Below are 20,397 nucleotides of genomic sequence, written 5' to 3'. Positions count from 1 at the left end.
CTCCTAGGATTTTCACGCACAACAGTCTCAGACTGCATAACTGACTGGTAGATCATGTTTTAAATGAACATCTAATTGCATTGTGGACTGCCATTACATTGTGCTCATGATTACATTAGTGTGCGACAGGTTTAGATGAGTGTAGTATTAATAAGGTAAAGAAGTATTTGTTATTTTTCTGAAAAATCTGATCACACATTTCTGTGTTAAAAATAATAGTTATGCACTGGTTGTGTTAAAAGTAAAATGAGTTGTCCTTAACTGGATGTACATTTAAATTGAAACACTACATGTTAACCTGATCTGTTTTGAGAGTGTATGGTCTATACTAGCAGCAGCAGTAGGCCTGCACTAAGGAATTTGCTTATCATATATAGCATGTTTATTTACATAAACGTGCCAGGACATGGAGGAGACGTACGATTATAAAATTAGGTACCAGTTATGCCTGGATAAGATGTTTTCAATTTTTTTTTAAAAATATATATATATATATATATATATATATATATATATATATATATATATAATATAAAAATTAATTTGCAGTGATTAGCAAACACATTATGGCCCAATTTCGATATCTAATGCTTCTTAAAAGTTATTTCTTTTATATGTCCTAATTGTACTGCGTACTGCATTATGAGCCAGAGAGCTTTTGTCCAGTATTTAACCTGAATAGCTCCTCGTTTGTCATTTAATGTCCATTACTTAATAAATTTTTTACTTGGTATTTTGCTATAAAAAGCTAAATATAATTAATTGGTTTATTTGTATAAAAAAAAATGTCATGAATGTTGTGTGATAGCAGGAGAGCAGCTAAGTTGCCTTTCTGTTGGCATTGAAAACATTTGATAATAAATACATCTATGTCTATCTCTCTCTCTCTCTCTCTCTCTCTCTCATATATATATATATATATATATATATATATATATATATATATATATATATATATATATATATATATATATATATATATAAAATATATATAATATATAAAATATATATAATATATATATATATATATATATATATATATATATATATATATATATATATATATTTTTATATATATATTATATATATATATATATATTTTTATATATATATTATATATATATATATATATATTTTTATATATATATTATATATATATATATATATATATATATATATATATATATATAAATTATATATATATATATATATATATATATATATATATATATATATATATATATATATATATATATATATAAATTATATATATATATATATATATATATATATATATATATATATATATATATATATATATATATATATATATATATATATATATATATATAGGTCGGGATGGCCGACAGGAAAATCTACCCTCTGCCTTCCCAAGGTTGCAGGGTATGTGAGTTTTTACAGGTGAGCTGTTTTGCATGTGGCACAACAAAATGGATGTACGACTCAAATGACCTAAGCTTGCCACAGAAGGTCCAGCTGACTGGAGGGAGTGTGTGTGTGAGAGAGAGAGAGAGAGAGAGAGAGAGAGAGAGAGAGAGAGAGAGAAATTTTATTTATTTTCTGTGCTGTACAAGGTTCATCACATGTGATCATTATAGCATTATAAAATCAAGTAGATAACTGCTGTTAAATATAAATGTTTACTTGAAAGTAATCAATGGGACTTAGTACATCTCGTCACTAACTAACTAACTGATGACCTTTTCAAATTGTTGTGTAAATAATTAACAATATTATTTTCAAAAAATAAGGATAAAATAAATATAAATAGCATTTATATCATATGTCTTTTTATATGCCTAAAAAGCATTAGCATCCATCACACACAAGAGGAGCCCCAGATTGCTGTCTCTGAAGATCCTTTTTTAGCTGTTTTATAACCTATTTTCAGTCTCACTGTGTAACAGCCTGCAGAATTGCAATCAACCAAAAGCATTCAGTTAATACGTAGAAGCTTACTATTATTATGGCCAGTATAAATGTTCTGGTCACAATGTCTTTCCCTCATTCCTACAAGATCCCATTTATCAGAAATGCCAAATTCACATCCTGCAGGACAATATATGATATTGCTTAAGGTTATATGTTGACTATCTGACATCACCTCATTACAACAGCGCTGACATGCTGTGGCCTCTTTTTTTATTATTGTATGTATTTTACTATCTTGTATATGGTGAATTCAGGTAACCTGGGACTCCTTCTGCTCTCCTTCCTGATCCTGATCTTGATGTCCTACTTGTTTTTGAAGTTCTCATCACATGAATATCACTCACTGCTTCTGAGGATGACTGACATGGACAGCCTAAAGCTCACCAGGAGAATACTGTGGATGTTATCACATTATGATAACTATTATGAATTCAAAAATTACTGATGCTCATACTCATAAGTTCCTGTTTACACAACTGCACTTTTTGACTATATAATATAAAGTTATAGAAAGAGAAATGATTTATTATCTTTTGGATTGCACTATCCATTATCACACAGATGAGAATGGGTAATCTTTTTGAGTCTGGTTCCTCTCAAGGTTTCTTCCTCATGTCATCTCAGGGAGTTTTTCTTTGCCACAGTCACCTCTGGCTTGCTCATTAGGAATACAAAAAAAATTTATAGCCAGAATTTATATATTTCTCTAAAGCTGCTTTGTTAAAATGTACATTGTTAAAATTGCTGTACAAATAAAACTGAACTGAACTGAATCATTTCAACCATTTTTTCACCCACATCATTTCAACCACAATATTGTAAAACCCTAGCAGAAGGTAAACTGTAGATAAGATGATCATACTCATAGAACGGATGGCCAACCATTTCGCTTTCTTTGTTACAAAATATTTTTTCTGTACAAATGGTTTGTGTCCACTTAGAGTGGAGGGTCATTGCAAATCAATACAAAGCTATTCTAATTGATCACCTTATCCTATGATGAAACATTTCTATCCTGATGGGAGTGGTCTCTTCATGCCCTCAATGCCCTCATCCACAAGGCATGAGGGCTCACATAATGGTTAAGTATGAAAATGATGTTAGCCATATGCTGTTGCATTTGCAGTCACTAGATCTCAACACAATTGAACACCTATGGGAGATTATGGACCAGTGTGTTAGACCAATTGAGGGAATATCTTTTGAGAGAATGGTGATCATCCCTCTAGTACAGTTCCAGAGACTTTTAAAATCTGTGAAGAGGTTAATCAGTACTGCTCAGGTGGCTTGTCCCAATACCTTGGTTAGCCATCTATAGTTAAAGGTAAATGAACCCTTGGAATAAAACAGCTACCACTATCTTGTAAAGGATATCTTTGACAGATCCAGATTAAGCTCCTAGACTTGAACTGTATTTAGAGTGTGAATAAAAAGGAAAGGGTTAAGGTAGAATTTTAGCTTGCAAGTGAGTTTACTGTTTAACATACTGTTTATTATTGTTTACCAAAGCCTTAAATTGATCTTTTCAGCTCTCAGCTGATGTTCATATTTGAAATTATATGTGTCTGGGGTGGTTAAACTACTCTGTGAATGTGTGGTTTGAGGACAGTTGACTTAATTTATTTGGTATGTTTGTCATGTAACTTGCAATAGCTATGATTAGACTTGGGCCATAACGGTGTCTCCATGTCAAGGGTACAGACAAGGTAGGCTGCATTTTTCTATTGTCCTGGAGAATGGGCTGCTCCGTTGTAAAGCATCCTGAAAATACTGAGTAACGTGACCTTTGTTTCTGAGAATTCCAAAGATTTGTGTATCTTTGCATGCCTTTGGACGTTGAAAATCATTTGCGTGCAGTGTAGGTTTTGAAAAACCTAAAGTATGAATCATGTATAGATGAAAGTGCAAAATCAAAGTCAAAACAGTCTAAATATCCCCCATTACTGCAAGTATAGAATGTCTATATAGTTAATGCTTCCTAGGTGATTTAAATGAGTTGCACTTAAATGAGTCGCACAGTCAGTAGATCACAACATGCTTAGTCTACTTGCATGTAAATTACCAACAACTGAAGAGAGGCTTTCATAAACAAATTCTAGCATAGACTTCATAGATGCACATTGGTTCACAACTGAATATGGCCCTTTTCAATATGGTGGTTGCATTGCTGCATCGCACTAGGTATCAACAAATGCAGGATCTACTGTTTGGTGTCAGAAGTACTGACATTGTTGCACTGCACTTTTTAGGGTAAGAAATAAAAGATAAGATTCCAACAGCTGATGTGATGGCATTCAATCAAGCATTTGACAATTCTAAAATCTCAGTCTCACTCTCAATCTCATCTCAAAACTGACAGCAGAAAATTATACAGGAAAAAAAAATTGCTTTTGTAATTCTCTACAAAGACGGTAAGGTTGATAATTTCATGAATTTGCACATGCTATAAATATATCCATTTTAGATTTTTCATATGTCAATATGAAATATATAATGTTTCATATTTGAGTGAAACGACTATTTTATGCTAGTCTTTAAAGTCTCTTGTGAAATGTGACTTGAAGAGCAGGTCATCAGGAGGCGGTTAATGGCAGAGAAATAACCAATGAAATCTATCTTTTTAACACCACGCCCCTCACTGACCACGCCCCGCGCTGCGGTTCGTGTGTACATGTCGTTGGGGCGTGGCTAAGCAAGATCAAGTTCAAAGAGGGAAACGAGCTGCGAACGTCACGCTGGATATTTTAACTGAACAAGATGGCGGAGCGCAGTGGCTGGAGAAATCGGGATTTCTTGGGCACAAATCATATAAGTAACAGTTTTGACGAAGGTAATAAGGGGATTGGGAAAATAAGCTGGAGTGTGTATGTTTAGTGTTGTACTGTATTCGTTTGATTTGTGAGAGTTTTGGTGAGAGAAATGGAAAGTGTGTGAGAGTAAAGTTAGTTATTGAGAAAGTTTTCACCAGGTTCAATGTTGTCTTGATGAACAGTCAGCTGTAGCGTTAACTAACAGCTTGCACTGCTTAGACACACATACATCGAAAGCTTTGTGCAGCTCATGTCTCTCTGCGGCGGTATGGAAATGTACTTAAGAGGAATTTGAAGCTTGTATCCCTGGAGGAACTTCACCAGCTTCTGTATCGGTTTTTGTGTATTCAGCAAACGCACGAGCGTGTGGACAGTCATGTGTGCCAAGAGTTCGCTGTTCTCAGCTACTTTACTAAGTTTAAGCGTAGTCTCAGGGTTTTAACACGCCGGTTTATGTAATAATAATAATAAGAAGAAGAAGAATTAATTAAACAAACATTGTAAATGTTTTGCTTTATATAGCGTTTAGTTGGGTGTGATGAGAGTTTCGTAACAGTCTGAAAATAACAAATGTGACTCGAGCTAGGCAAACTGACACTGCAGTTTATACTTTGTCTTGGCACGTCTAGATTCAGATTTCACCCCCGTGTTTTTTCCTCTCTTATAAACGATGTTTTAATTAAATAAAATATTAGTGTGTTTCTGAAGCTGTTTAATTGTGACCTTTGTTGACATTATTTTAAGTGGTGGAAATGATTCTACGTGATATTTACGTTCACTGTATGAGAGTGAGTGTTTCCGAAGTTTACACAGCTCGAGTTACTGTCAAACAGCCGTTCACTTTGCCTGACTTTGCACTGACAGACAGCGGACGAAGGGACGCGCTCGGAGCTGAGACAGTGTGTACTTTGAGTTTGTTTTTGTGTCCTCCTAGAGAAAGAAGTGGCCAAATTTAGCGGAAGAGAGTGTGCGGGTTTATGGCGGTTAAAGCGCAGGGTTTAGCGCGAGGCTCCGCGAGCCGGGAATAGAAAGTGGAGCGGCCAGCGACACCATAATCATCACAAGAACTCGATAGTAACCCCTGCCTCACCATGGGGTTTGCTTACAGAGCAATGCGGTAGTAGTTATTAAGTGATTGAATTAAAACACGCACACAAACCTCCTGAAAAATTCTAGCTTAGTCTGACCAGCTGCCAAAACACAGGCTGGGCTGGTCAGACTGGTAGTCCATGTTCTGGTAGAGAGGAAACAGTTTCTGAATTACTGCTACTTATGCTACATTGTAGCCATTTTTCCATAATATAACACAACGGTCATTAGTAAAGATAGTCTCCAAGTTTGACTACATGAAGAATGTGTTTTGGCAAAACGGACTAAGCTGGATTTTTCACAACATACATAACATGATGGATTAAAAATAGGGATTGTGTTGAGTTTGAAGCTCTGAATGAATGCTGAATTACAGTGGTACAGTGAAAGGTCGTGACCATTTTAGAATTTTCTATCTATCTGCATAAATATCACCTAAGACATCAAATTTTCACACAAGTCCTGAAAGTAGACAAAGAACACAAATATAGACACACATTGTACTCGGTCACTTATTAATTGAGGAAAATTGTCCAATATTTCATATTTGTGAGTAGCAAAAGTATGTGAATCCCTAGGATTGACAGTTAATTTGAAGGTGACATTTGGGCTGTCTGGCAACAAACAAGCAGACAGTGCTGCTAAGGAAGCCTTCAAATTGAGAATTACAGAATGTTGAATCCCACCATCAGATCTCAAACCAATTATAAACTTGTACATCTCAAAGTGGCAACTGTAATGGGACCGGTGCGTTCATAACAAACTACAGAAAATCAACCCTGGCATAAATGAAAGACAGTTCCTTAATTCCCCCTTTGAATCCAGACACGATCAGACCATATACACGAGCTGCCGTTTTGGACTCTCAAGACACATGCATTCCTACTGAACGGTGAAAAACCTACATGTGATTCCTGTAAAGCAAGAATGACTGTTGAGCATATATTAAAGGACTGTCCTACTCTTAACAACACTAGAAAACATTTTTACTCAGAAAATATGTATTTAGAAGTCTTCCAAAATGTCTCACCAGGAAAGATCTTAGAATTTTTTTTGGAATATTAAAGTGAAGGACCTTATGTAGCTGTCATTGTTGACACTGTTGAAATTTTATTTAAAGATCTTATTGTTGTAGTAATACTATAAAAAATATGGAATGTCCATTATAGCCATTGATGCTGACCGGTCATTAAAAGAACAAATAAATAAAAGAAGGTAAAATTAGAATCCAATCTTTTCAATCAATGGGATGACAATCAGGTGTGAGTGAGCACCCTGTTTTATTTAAAGAACAGGGATCTATCAAAAGAGATTGTGAAGTCACTATCTTCACAACACGTTTGTGGAAGTGTATCATGGCATGAACAAAGGAGATTTTGAGGACCTTGTAAAAAGGAATTGTTGATGCTCATCAGGCTGGAAAAGTTTACAAAACTGCTTGTAAATAGTGTGGACACCAATTCACAGTCAGACAGATTGTGTACATATGGTGGAAATTCAAGACCATTGCTACCCTCCTTGGGAGTGTTACACCAACAAAGATCACCTCAAGAGCAAACTGTGTAGTAATCCATGAGGTCACAAAGGAACCCAGGGTAACTTCAAATCAACTAAAGACCTCTCTCACATTCGCTAATGTTCATGAGTCCACCATCAGGAGAACACTGAACAACAATGGTGTGCATGGCAGGGTTGCAAGGAGAAAGCCACTGCTCTCCAAAAACAACATTGCTGCTTGTCTAAAGTTTGCTAAAGATCACGTGAACACGCCAGAAGGCTAATGGCAAAATGTGCTGTGGACAGACGAGACTGTAATAGAACTTTTGGTTTAAATGAGAAACTTTATGTTTGGAGAAAGGAAAACACTGCATTCCAGCATAAAAACCTTATTCCTTCTGTGAAACAAACTGGTGGCCTTGCCCTGGAAAAGTTTGGGAACCACTGGTATAGATAATTAAGTAGATGTTGAGCACTATAAGTGTAGTAGGCAATTCATCACACTTTAGTATTTTTGAAATATTGTCATTGTATTAATTACACATGATTATTTGCCTTGGGCCAGGGCTTGCTTACATTGAAATTATATTGATAAATTAGGGTTAATAGAGATTTTCATCATTAAACCTAAGATTATATAGTTTAGTTCACATTTGTAATTTTTTTTTTTAAGGTGATCCTACCAAATGCAAGTAAACCAATATCTTTATTACTTGTAACATAACTACTGAAAGAAATATTTTGTGAGTGTGACTTTCTTGTAGTCCTGGAGTTTTCATATCAGATTACAATGATGGACTTATTTACTAAATCTGATATTGTTTACAGTCATCAGATTATTTTGCTCATGTAAATGCACCTATTGCCACTATATATGTACTTATTAATTGGGTGTATTCTTCAGACAAGCAAGTAGTCTGTTGGAAAGTGTCTTACTATTGTGAACCAGCACATGATGTCCAGCAGTTTGATAAAGGGAGGCATGAGTACAGGATTATAGGTTGTTGGAGTAGCTCTTTGTAAAATGTTTAGGTGCGTGGCTTAGTTGAATATCAGCAACATTTTATCCCTTTCAGACTGTCCTGACTTCTTGTGCACTCAGCAGATGCTTTTGATACTCTTGAAGCAAGTGACTGACTGCACTCGGTCTCATTTTAATTCTGTCTTCTATAAATAAACTCTGTTGCATGTATGGCTCAGTGCCTCTCAATTACCTAGCATTAGGTTCGTCAGTCTTTTATTATTTATATTGTTATGCTGTCTATGTACGCATATACTGTAGGAATAATGTGGCCAGGACTGGTGCAATAGAGGATCTCTGCACAGAACTACATAATGTGCAAATAGAGCTAGTATAAGATAGGAGCTATGTACAAGGCTACAGTTTCAGTGTAAAAAACCCCGAAACCTGTTGTTAACCCTGCAGCGCTGGTTTTATTTATGACCATATTTATGCCAACCAAACTTTTGTATATCTTATATTATTTACACAGTTATGACTGGGGTAGAGGAGGTGCCACTGTGTCATCCTTCTCATGATTCAAGCAGGGTGGATGAGTTAAGCCCTGACACAAACGGAGTTGCTCCATGTGCTGTGGAGGAAGATCTCAAACCTGTGGAGGAAGAGCTATTCCCAGAAGGAGCTCGACCCATACAGATAGTTGTTGCAAATCAGGATGACCATAAATTTGAATTAGATGCTGGGGCGTTGGAGAAGATCCTAATGCAAGATCATATCAAGGACCTCAATGTGGTTGTGCTCTCTGTGGCTGGTGCTTTTCGCAAGGGCAAATCCTTCCTGCTAGACTTCATGCTACGCTATTTCCACAATCAGGTTAGCTATGCATGTTCCCGCATGTTATATACTCAACCCCCTAAAATCACCTGCATGCTGCCAGTAATTATGGCCCTTGTCTTCACTGGCATGTCATGACTGTTTCCCTGAAGTGCAAAACCAGCCTGGCCTGTTAATGTTCTTCTATATAAAAAGGCAGTTATAAGCATTCAGGTCTCTCGTTCTTGTCATATTCTGTAGTCATCGGAGTCATGGATGGGAGGAGATGATGAGCCACTAACAGGTTTCTCCTGGAGGGGGGGTTGTGAGAGAGAGACAACAGGAATACAGGCCTGGAGTGAAGTGTTTGTGGTGGAAAAGCCTGATGGCAGTAAGGTGAGATGTGCCTCATTTACTCATAATCTGCTTATATCACAACTTGTTTGTCCTAAATCAGTGTCTAATCAAAACATTTTACTCCTCAGGTTGCTGTCTTGCTGGTTGATACTCAGGGAGCTTTTGACAGTCAGTCCACTATTAAAGACTGTGCTACAGTTTTTGCCCTTAGCACTATGACGAGCTCCATACAGGTATGTTTATGATGGAGAGAGAAAAAGCTGACCTACCTTATGTACTCAGGCATGTTTGCAAGTCCTTATAATTACTTAATGTGTGTTTACTAATGTTTGCATTGTGTTCCTTTTGTTTGCCCTAGGTTTATAATCTTTCACAGAATATTCAAGAAGATGACCTTCAGAATCTCCAGGTATGTGATGCATATATGTGTGGTGACCTGGGAAAACCCTTGGTCAGATTTTGACATTTTCTACTATAAAATTTTCCCGTTTGTGTGTCTCAACCAGAATAAAGTTATGACATATAACTATACAAAACTTAATCAGCTTGTGAGAAAAGTACACACAGCTAGCACATGGTTAGGTTTTAGACATCTTGAATTACTGCTACATTGGTTAACTTGGCTCCTTACCCAGCATGACATGAAGGTTAGAAAGTAGCCTAACATGATTTTGGTACAATATATTTATATTTCTTTTCAAGTAGAGATGTCAAAGTACACTATATGGCCAAAGTTTGTGGATACCTGACCATAACACCCAGATGAGCGTTGTCAACATCTTATTTCAGTTTTAGTCCCCCTTTGTATTTACGGCATTTGGCAGATGCCCTTATCCAGAGCGACTTAGTTACAGTCTCCTCAACCACCACTACTGTGTAGCACCCACCTGGATGATGCGATGGTAGCCATAGTGCACCAGAACGCCCACCACACACCAGATATTGGTGGAGAGGAAAGGAGAGTGATGTAGCAATTCAGAGATGGGGATTATTAGGGGGCTATGATGGAGAAGGGCCAATAGGGGTATTTTGCCAGGACACCGAGGTACACCCAGACACTTTTACGATAAGTGTCCAGGGATTTTTAATGACCACAGTGAGTCAGCACCTCGGTTTAACGTCTCATCTGAATATTTTCGTACTGTTTTTACAGTAGGGTATCCCCGTCACTATACTGGGGCATTAGGCCCAACACAGACCACAAGCTGAGCTCCCCCTGCTAACCCAGCAGGTCTCCCATCCAGCTACTGGCCAGGCTCAACCCTGCTTAGCTTCTCTTGAAAACAAGGCATGAACTGCACAGAGAGTTCCTTTATCTCATTTATAACTTACAACTGAGCAGTCGAGGATTAAAGGCCTTGCTCAAGGCCCCAGCAGTGGCAGTTTGGCAGTGCTGGGATTGAAAATCATGTCCTTCCAAGCTGAAGTTCAACGACTCAACCACTAAGCTACTGCTGCTCCCTGTTTATAATAAGCTCCAGTCTTCTGGGAAGGCTTCTGGGAAGGCACTATTCTAAGACCAGGACGTCTGAGGTGCAGTCAGTGTTCCAAGGTGTTCAGTGAGGTTGAGGTCTGGTCTTAGGCTTCTTGAGTCCTTTCACTTCAACTTTGGCATGCCACATCTTAATGGACCTCGCTTTTTGCACAGGGGCATTAAAAGGCTGGAACAAGTTTGGGCCTCAGAGTTTTAAGGAAGGGGAATTTTGATGCTACAGCATACAAAGGCATTCTATATTGTGTGCTTCCAACTTTATCGTAACAGTTGGGGAAGTCTTACATATGGGTGTGATGGTCAGGTGTCCACACACTGTTTGTTAATTCTGTCAGGTTTCACAGATCAAAACACGTATATGGGGGGGCATATTTACTAATATTATAACCTCTTACACTCGTCACATTTGAACAGGACGTGTACCATTTTCATTGTGTCTTTCTCCACCAGGATTTCCAGACTCTAGTTGCAGTTGTGTACAATTGAGTATGTGCCATATTAAGTGAAGTTAATAAAAAGTAGGGTGGCACAATGACGCATCCGGTAATGTTGCTTCCTCACAGCTCCAAGGTTTGTGTGGAGTTTCACATGCATTCACAGTGTCTGCATGGGTTTCCTCCGGGTTCTCCAATTTCCTCCCATACCCCACAAATGCTGCTAGATAGATTTGGTTACTCTAAATTGTCCTTAAGTGCAAATGTCTGTGTGTGCGTGTGTATGGTACACTGTGATGTCACATCCAAGGTGTATTCCCACCTCACACCCAGCATTCCAAATATTTTCAATTGCCAGTTTATTGGGTATGTCTAGTTTATACCTACATTTACTATGTAGCAAGAGGTCGGCTGCGGTCAGCATCTATGTTGGGTTTAGCTGTAGAAAATGACCAATAAGTGCAGATATTGACCATGCCGACTGCTGTGTGACTATAATGAGACTGGAGAGTTTACCCCCTTCTTTCTGTGCATCAGAGTCTCTCTCGAAAGCAACTCTCTTTAAAGACTTCTTATTCACAGTGCAGTGGTATCATGATGTGGCATTGTAATAAAAAAATGTTGCCATGGATTCAGACTTGTTTCCCTTCAATGCAACGAGTTACACACCCAATTTCAAATCAGGAAACTTGTTAATGCCTCAGGTGATTTGAATTTCTGGGATTCAAATTCTACAAATTTGTATCAATTAATTATTATGCAATTGCGTGGTTGAATCAAAAGGCTCTGTGCTCAGAGTTAAATGCTGTTCTGCTAACTTTATGTATATTATGCTGAAAGACCAAAAAAAGATAGGTAGCATTAGTTCTGAAGCTCTTAGAGCTTTGGTCTCTCCAACTGTATACACTCTCTTAGGCTGTCTTTTTTTATAGTAATCCATTGATTGCAGTGGTGGAACTACGATATTTGGTAAATTGTATCTACACTTGCACTAACATTAAAAGATGCTGAGCTTGCTTACTGTGTGCAGTTAAAACAATCTTACTTTTATATGGTCTGACATGATTTAGGCATTATCCTGCTGCTGACTTTGGTGCCTACCAGTCTATTTGTGTCTTTTTTATATAGCTTTTTACAGAATATGGTCGCTTGGCAATGGAGGAGGTCTATGAAAAACCATTTCAGGTAATGAACACATTGATTTGTACATTGAGTGGGTTACAACTTTTTCTTGTTCAGCAAATTAGTTTATTTTCATGCTTACTCTCAACTTATTTAAGATGTTTGACTCTGCTGATTTTGAATAATTTTCTTTTTTCAGAAACTACTGTTTCTGATCAGAGATTGGTGTTACCCCTATGAGCATGACTATGGACTTGATGGAGGGAATAACTTCTTGGAACGGCGACTACAGGTGAGTTCTGGAGAGTAAATAGGTTTTGTTGTGCATTCAGAAGTTATACTGAGTTCAAACATGTTTGTGTTGATTGTTTAGGTGAAACAGAACCAGCATGAAGAGCTACAGAATGTGAGGAAGCACATCCACTCATGTTTCTCAAGCATCGACTGTTTTCTACTGCCTCACCCAGGCCTGAAGGTTGCAACTAATCCCTACTTTGATGGCAGACTGAGAGGTTGGAGTATTCTTCCTTACTTAAAAGAAAAATGCACACAGACACACAAAATGGTGCTTTAATGTTTCAGTACTTTTTGCAGATATTGATGGGGATTTTAAGAAGGAGCTGCAGAACCTGGTGCCTTTACTACTGGCCCCTGAGAACCTGGTGGAGAAAGAGATTAATGGTGCCAAGGTTACATGCAGGGACCTACTGGAGTATTTCAAGGTTAGGCTTATTTTATCAGCATATAAAGTATAAACAGAATTTGCATTGTATTTACTGTTACAAACATAGTAATGTCTTTTACTAAAATCAAAATATCTGGATTGATGGCAATTCGCCCCTCGTCCAAGGGGCTCCATGAGCTTTCAGAAAGCCACAAGACCTTGGAGTCCTACAGGTCTCTGTGATTTTTGTAAAAATTTATTGCGGTTCGGCATGGTGGTTCATTGGATAGCATTGACGCCTCACAGCTTCTGGGTTCAACCCTGAGCTTGGTTTACTGTCTGTACAGACTTTTGCATGTTCTCCACATGTTTGCATGGGTTTCCTCCAGGTTCTCCAGTTTCCTCCCACTGTCCTAAAAAGCTTGCAGGTAGGCAGATTGGTTATGCTAAACTGACCCTAGGGTCTGAATGAGTGTGAGAATGTGTGTGCATGATACCATGGACTGGCATCCCAGATTAGGTGAATTCTCCTGCTTTGCCAGCAGTGTTGCTGGGATAGGCTCCAGATCCAATCCAGATCTGCCACCCTGAATAGGATAAAGCAGTTACTGAAGATGAATGAGTGAGTGATGGGTTAATGTTAAAAATGTATAATATCGTTCAGAAGTATACAAAATTATATAGCTGAAATGTTTTCTACTTTGGCCGTCAACACAATCTTAATCAGTTATACAGCACCTTATCATTCTAAAGTCTTGATTACCTAATTAACTACATAGAAAGTTTGTTCTCAAGGGCTCTGAAAAAGAATGTACACAGTATACACTTATTTATATAAGTATATAAAGTTTCACTTGGGCCAGTATTCATAATTGGTGATTAATTTCAGAAATACCAATCAAACTGAACATCTGATCTGCTTTGTGTTTGTATTTAGGCATACATCAAAATCTACCAAGGCGAGGAGCTCCCTCATCCAAAGTCTATGTTACAGGTATGTTACTAATATGCTACAGTTCAGCTGTAATCAGAGGTGATCTGAGTAGTGACAGCCCTCTGCATAAAATATGAATGGGCATTATGTAATGCTTAATATAGTGGCGATAATTCCTTTCCTCTCTAATAAAAAGAGGCAATTACTGTGTTGGTTATAATGTAACCAGAAAACAGTTTAACAGATTCTTAAAGTGACACAGCTATAGAGCGCTTTGCTCAATTAGTTATGGAGTATGAACAAATTGGAAAACTTTCTTGTTATTTGACAAGACAAATAACAAGAACCACATTTGACCACATTTCCATTTTTGTAGAATGTTAATAGCCATTTCAAATCAGTGTTGGAACGATTGTATTGTTGATCCATTTCTGGTATATGGGTCACTCCCTATTCAGGTAGATGGGAACTGGGTCTTGTATGACTGAAAATAACTGCCTGGGAGTGCTGCCAAGATGGCCGCCACGTGTACATGCTTTGGTAGAAGGACTTTGCTATAATCTGACTTGATTCTTTCAACTCTTTCACTCATTGGGCTTTTAACCTCTAGGCAACTGCTGAAGCCAACAACTTGACCGCTGTGGCGGGGGCAAAGGACAGTTACAGCCGGAACATGGAGCAGGTAGAATTTTTTTTTTTTTTTTTTTTTTTTTTTTTTTTTTTTTTTTTAAAATGCTGTTTTTAACTTTGGATATGGCAACATACGACTTCAAATAAAACACAAGATCTTGACTCTGTGATTTTAAATAACTTTTATAAAAGTAGTCCTAAGATGGATGGGGACTTGATTTCTCTCTTAACGTAGCTGGAATGTGATTTGACTAGGTCACCTAGATAACTCAAATTAGTGTGAGGCCATTGCACAAAAATAGAAGGTTTTAATATGGCCTAGATAACTCTGTTTTAAACACTGAATCACATTGAATGTTCCTTATGAGATGTGTCATCAGTGACATTTTTAACAATTGGAATTTGGTACTTAAGGCTTCTTTCTTCCTCCTGTTCCCCATATGTAGATATGTGGTGGAGACAAACCATACATTGCACCAGTTGACCTCCAGCGCTATCATGATGATCTAAAGCAAACCTCTGTCCAGCAGTTCCGTGCTGTTAAGAAAATGGGAGGTGTTGAGTTTAGCCAACGGTACCAGGAACAGCTGGAGTCTGAGCTTGATGAAGCTTATGCTAATTTCATCAAGCACAATGAAAGCAAGAACATTTTCTATGCAGCAAGGACTCCTGCAACGTTGTTTGTTGTCATGTTCGCTGCCTACATAATCTCCACAGTAACAGGGTTCATCGGTTTATCAGTGATCGCTGTCCTGGCCAACCTTGTGATGGGGGTGTCCTTGACGTCACTGTGTGCATGGGCGTATGTGAGATATTCAGGCGAATATCGAGAAGTAGGCGTGGCTATAGACCTTACAGCAGAAGCCTTGTGGGAGCAGGTGGGTGGAGCCTTATCCCTATTATTTTTTAACTCTGACAATAAACCTAAGATTTGCGTATTAATTTTAGAAACAAGACTAAATGTCCACTTTGTATATTCCAAGCTTTTAGTCAACATTATTTGTGTGTATGTTAAATTGTAGTTACTTTGGTTATTTGAATTCAAAAACTGTATAACTAATTATTTATTTATTTATTTATTTATTTATTTTATGAACTAGTAATAAGCGGAAAGCTATCAGTACAATCCTATAGCTACTCTTTATACCAGTCAAGAGCAGTGCTCAATGTAATCAAGCTATGAAAATGACTAAACTATTGAGCAGTTATCAAGCAATATTTTATGTATATGAAAAAACATGGAATTAATCTATACTTTTGAGGGTTAATTTCTAAGGATGATCACTTGAGATGACTAATTACATGGTGTACGTTTTAGATGACCCAGCCAGGGAAGTACTCGGATCATGTTCTCCAAGTGTCCGTCACTACTATAGGTCAAGGAGTCCTGGTTTATTTTAGCATCACTGCATTGCAGCTTAGAGAAGCTGCACTCTTCATGCTTCCTCTTAGTGCTGACTTTCCTTGTTGTATATGGCTTTCCCATACCACCTCATCCCATAATTTTTTTTTTAAACCTTCGGCATTCCAACCAAACAAGATCTACACCTTTTTCGACCTGTTTAATCAGTTAATCTTGTCCTTCAATTGCTCAGCACGTGTGGTTACTTCTTGTTGGAATGAAACCCTGCAGCCATACCTCCCCTGTGTGGATAGGGTTGTTGCACCCTAGACTTATGACTAAATGAGGAAAAATGTCCCATCCTGGTGTGTTTATACCATGCTGTTATCATATTTTTCCACCTATACTCATGACTATTTAGTTCCATTTTTAGGACTCCACCACTAGGCATTATGTTACTTGGGATTTTTGTTGTCCATGCAGTCGTCCAAGATTCTCGTTAACGTGATATCTCAACAATGAGTGAGTGAATGTTTGTAGAGTGTATATGGCATTATCAGGATTTTTGCAGCAATTACCGATTTCTTGTCATTATGAGCGGCCGATATGATCCCGATCGTTCAAGCTTTATATAAATGATATGTAAGCTTTCTGTCGACTGTCACTCTTAACCTTTTTTTTCTTACCAGAAAGTAATATCACCAATGTTGCTTTGATTTTATATTATTTACAGTAATCTTGTAGATTATTGTTTTAATTGAGAATCAAATAAATAAGCACAACAGATATTTATTTTACAATGAGCATTCTAATAGGCCTTTAGAAATACACGGCGAATGTTTAATTGTTTCTTGAGACCTCGTAATAATTCCACACTGGTGATGACATGACTGCAGCGCTAAAGTTTAATGTCGTCATGTATTTTGCGACCTCACATTTTACGTCATCAAATTGCGATCGGTTTGTGAGATCAGCCAAATTTAGAGGCTACCGATCGAGTCATAGAATGTGATACTGATCGATCGGAGCATCCCTATTATATTCATAACCAGTAGATGAACTAACTACATTTTGTAATCAAGTCAAAAAGGATCTAGGTGAAATATCTGAAATGGTCTTTCTTCAATAGCATCCTTCCTGTTTGTCATACAGAGATGTTGCTTGCACATTCATGTTTAGGAAGGCCTATTTAAGATTTTTGCCATCGGCCTGTCTGTCAGTAGGGAATTCTTGTTGGGGCAGTATCTCAATAATATGTGGTAAAATGTAGGATTTGTATGGACTCATCCTTGCTCATCACCAGACATTTTGGCATTGATCCAATCATGGTCAGGATATATTTTTAAACGCTATTTGAGGCATGCAAATTAGTAAAAAGAAGGACTAGGCTTGCAGGCAGTGGAGGCATCCTAGTCCTTGTGCTTGTGCTGTGCAAAGGTTTGTGCTAAAGTAAAGACTGTCACACCCCTTCTGAACTAAAGATCTTCCTTCCACGAGCTTTTGATTGTTCTACCTCTGTATTAATGGTTCTCAGTGGAGACGACAATATTCCCTCGTTTTCTACCTTTGTGAATTCCTAGTATTCATTTTGCCTTCTTTCTCTTGTTGTCTTTATCTTCAATTCTCTTCAGGTGCTGAAGCCACTGACCGAACAATACATGGAGGAAAATATTCGCCAGACTGTAGTGAACTCTATAAGAGCCAGTCTGACTGAACAAGTGAAGCAAACTGCAAAGTTAAAAACCAACTGACAGCATGCTGTGTCTCATGTCTCTCCTGTTCAGTGTGTACAGAATGTGTTTTTGCACAGTTTTATTGTGGACTCTTATACCCTTGGGTTGAACAGTTAAAACCAAAGTTTACAACCCAGACTAGACATGATACTCACCTATAGTGAGTGTCTGAACCTTTGTCACTATAATGTAATGAAACACAGGCATACCTCCTGTGGGTTTTTTTTCTTCTTCTTTTAGAAGTAGCCATAAAAAAATCAATCAGAAAAAGTTTTGTCCATTTTACTAGTTTCAGTTAATGCCTGGGTCCTTTTAGATTTATTCATTCATTTATGTGTTTTGAATTTATAGTTGTCCCATTTGAATATTTTCTGACTGCTCACTACGACAATTTTTAATTGTTTGTTTAAAAAATGACTCCTTCAATAAATGCACTACTGCATATTGTAAAACCACGCAGAACTGCTCTATACCAGTCTCCTCCCTCTAGACTTTCAATTGTATCATAACCCCCAGCATGTACATGAATGTATAAATAGTTTTTATTATATTTCTAGAAAATGGGAGGGGTGGGTTAGTTGATAATTGAGTAATTAGAGATTGTTCTACACTGTATATAAATTCATCTGCTCATTTACTGCCATAGTATTTGTCACATCATACACAACCTGACATTGGAATGTGTGGGATAACTTGCTTTGTCTGCCTTTTAAGGATGTGTTGTAATTTATTTTTTAAGTGATTAAAAATATTTAAATAACTTTCCTGTGGTTTTTACTCTGCCAGATCTTCTATTTTTGTTTTTAGGATTATTAACTTTTAGGATAAGGTTAATCTTGCTAAGCTTTTCAGGCGTGTATTGAATCCGTCTCTATGCTGCCAGGATGTTTGAGTGTGTAAAAAGTTATGCCTGTAGCTGTTGGGGTTTCAGTTAACGGGGCTTTGTACTGACTAGAAGGCCGTTGATGAATGCACAATAATCCTTTTTACTCCTTTATGGCACAGCTATAGCCATGTTTCATGTTTCTATGGCGACAGACATTTTAAACAGTTTGAACAATAGGGTTCGAGTGGCTCCATAGCCTAGTATCACAGGCAGCAGAGGCAACCGCAAGACTGAAAAGGTAAGGAAAGGAAAAAAATATATATGCTTAAAAAATTGCGTTAACATGATGTTTAGATAACAACGACTCAACTAAAGTGCCAAAAACCAAGCATTTAAGCTAGCGACTCGAGAATAGTTTGTAGTCTTCATCTTAATTTAATCTAATTTAGTGTGAAATAATTTGCAGAAGTACAAATTAAATTTGAAACTGAATGAAACATTTTTTTTACTAATATACACTTATGCACTTACGTTTGAAAGGAGTTGCTAATGTTCCTGAAAATATGGCAACATGTTCTAAAACAACCGATTCTTCACACAGCAACGCCCTTCAAAGAAAAGTGAACTTTTGAAGGAATGCTTTCTGAAGGCATGGTGAAGATTCAACATGGACTTTTAAGATCAAAAGCTAGAGGTCATGATTTTCCCTGTGAAGACTCTAAGTATGATATTCTTGGTAAGTTTTCCGCTAAGTACACAAAAGATTCTTGGGCTTTTCTCAAAAATCACAGGAATATGTGTCATGGCTTGGATACGCAGACAATAGAATTGATGCAAGATATTTTATCCAGAACAGAACTGCAAGAAGATGATATTGAGATCTATACCTTGGGGCTTAAGGCTCTGACAGTAATGTCACCACACGCAAATATGTATAATACAGAATTAGAAAACCTTCAGATGGACCTTAATGCCAGAAGAAACTCTCATCCCTCAAAGAGTTGCTCTGATCATTCAGATGTAAAAACTGCAGTGTCCATTTCTTCAAGTGAAAAGAAATACAAGTTTAAAGGGACACAGTCTGAATTTATTGGAGTTTGGAAAGAAAAGTTGCAACAAAAAGACATGGAAAATCAACAGATTGTTCGGTTACTCCTCCTGAAACACCATGAGCTGATAGAAATTTCAAAGCTAAGGGACGTGGAGGCCCAGCTCATGAGTGAAAGGCTGAAATGTGAAGAACAGAGGAATTTTGAGGTTACAATGAAATTTAACCACGTCTTTGAGGACATGAGGGAACAACTTTCCATTTCCAAGAGCAAAAATGAACACTTCATCAGGCAGCTCAGAGCAATCCTGGAGAAATATGAGCGGCTTAAAAGACGTGCTGACAATATTAAGAAACATATTTCAGAGGAACGTACAGAGAAAAAGAGTTGTCAAAAAGCATTAAAAAAGACACAACAGATGACTGAAGAGTTACTAATGAATCAGGCTCTTCTGGAGGAACAGAGGGACAATGTAAAACAGGAGTTCTCTGAACTCAGGAACAACATGAAGACAATGGAGGAACAACACAATAAACTTGTTAGGACAATACAGACACTTGAAGACGAGAGATTATCTATAAGAGCTGATTGTGGGAAGCTTAAAGAACAGTTAAGTGATACTCAAAGAGAGAAGCAGAAGCTCATACAAACACTTCAATCTAAAGAGCTAGAAAAAAAACAAGCTGAAAAA

At 37.4% G+C, this 20,397-nt stretch overlaps 1 protein-coding gene across 3 annotated transcripts; it reads left to right on the top strand.

Moving 5' to 3' along the window:
• Positions 1–4,643: 4,643 nt before the first annotated feature.
• Positions 4,644–18,591, top strand: atl2 (atlastin GTPase 2). Of its 3 annotated transcripts, XM_017464434.3 has the most exons (13): positions 4,644–4,783; positions 8,843–9,183; positions 9,385–9,519; positions 9,609–9,713; positions 9,839–9,889; positions 12,535–12,591; positions 12,728–12,820; positions 12,902–13,040; positions 13,123–13,250; positions 14,130–14,186; positions 14,737–14,808; positions 15,203–15,634; positions 17,730–18,591. In XM_017464434.3, the coding sequence occupies exons 1-13, from the start codon at positions 4,711–4,713 to the stop codon at positions 17,847–17,849; spliced, it is 1,803 nt and encodes a 600-aa protein (XP_017319923.1). In that variant the 5' UTR covers positions 4,644–4,710; the 3' UTR covers positions 17,850–18,591. The 3 variants fall into 3 exon arrangements, with proteins under 3 accessions (XP_017319923.1, XP_053535683.1, XP_053535684.1); XM_053679708.1 differs by lacking the exon at positions 8,843–9,183 and having other exon boundaries at positions 4,665–4,783; XM_053679709.1 differs by lacking the exons at positions 4,644–4,783; positions 8,843–9,183; positions 9,385–9,519 and adding an exon at positions 12,339–12,375 and having other exon boundaries at positions 9,604–9,713.
• The last annotated feature ends 1,806 nt before the right edge of the window (positions 18,592–20,397 follow it).

This window comes from Ictalurus punctatus, chromosome 3, assembly GCF_001660625.3.
Source record: "Ictalurus punctatus breed USDA103 chromosome 3, Coco_2.0, whole genome shotgun sequence".
In the NCBI taxonomy this organism is placed as follows: Eukaryota; Metazoa; Chordata; class Actinopteri; order Siluriformes; family Ictaluridae; genus Ictalurus; species Ictalurus punctatus.
Note: the sequence above shows the minus strand (reverse complement) of the source record. Positions and strands in the feature narration are given on the sequence as shown.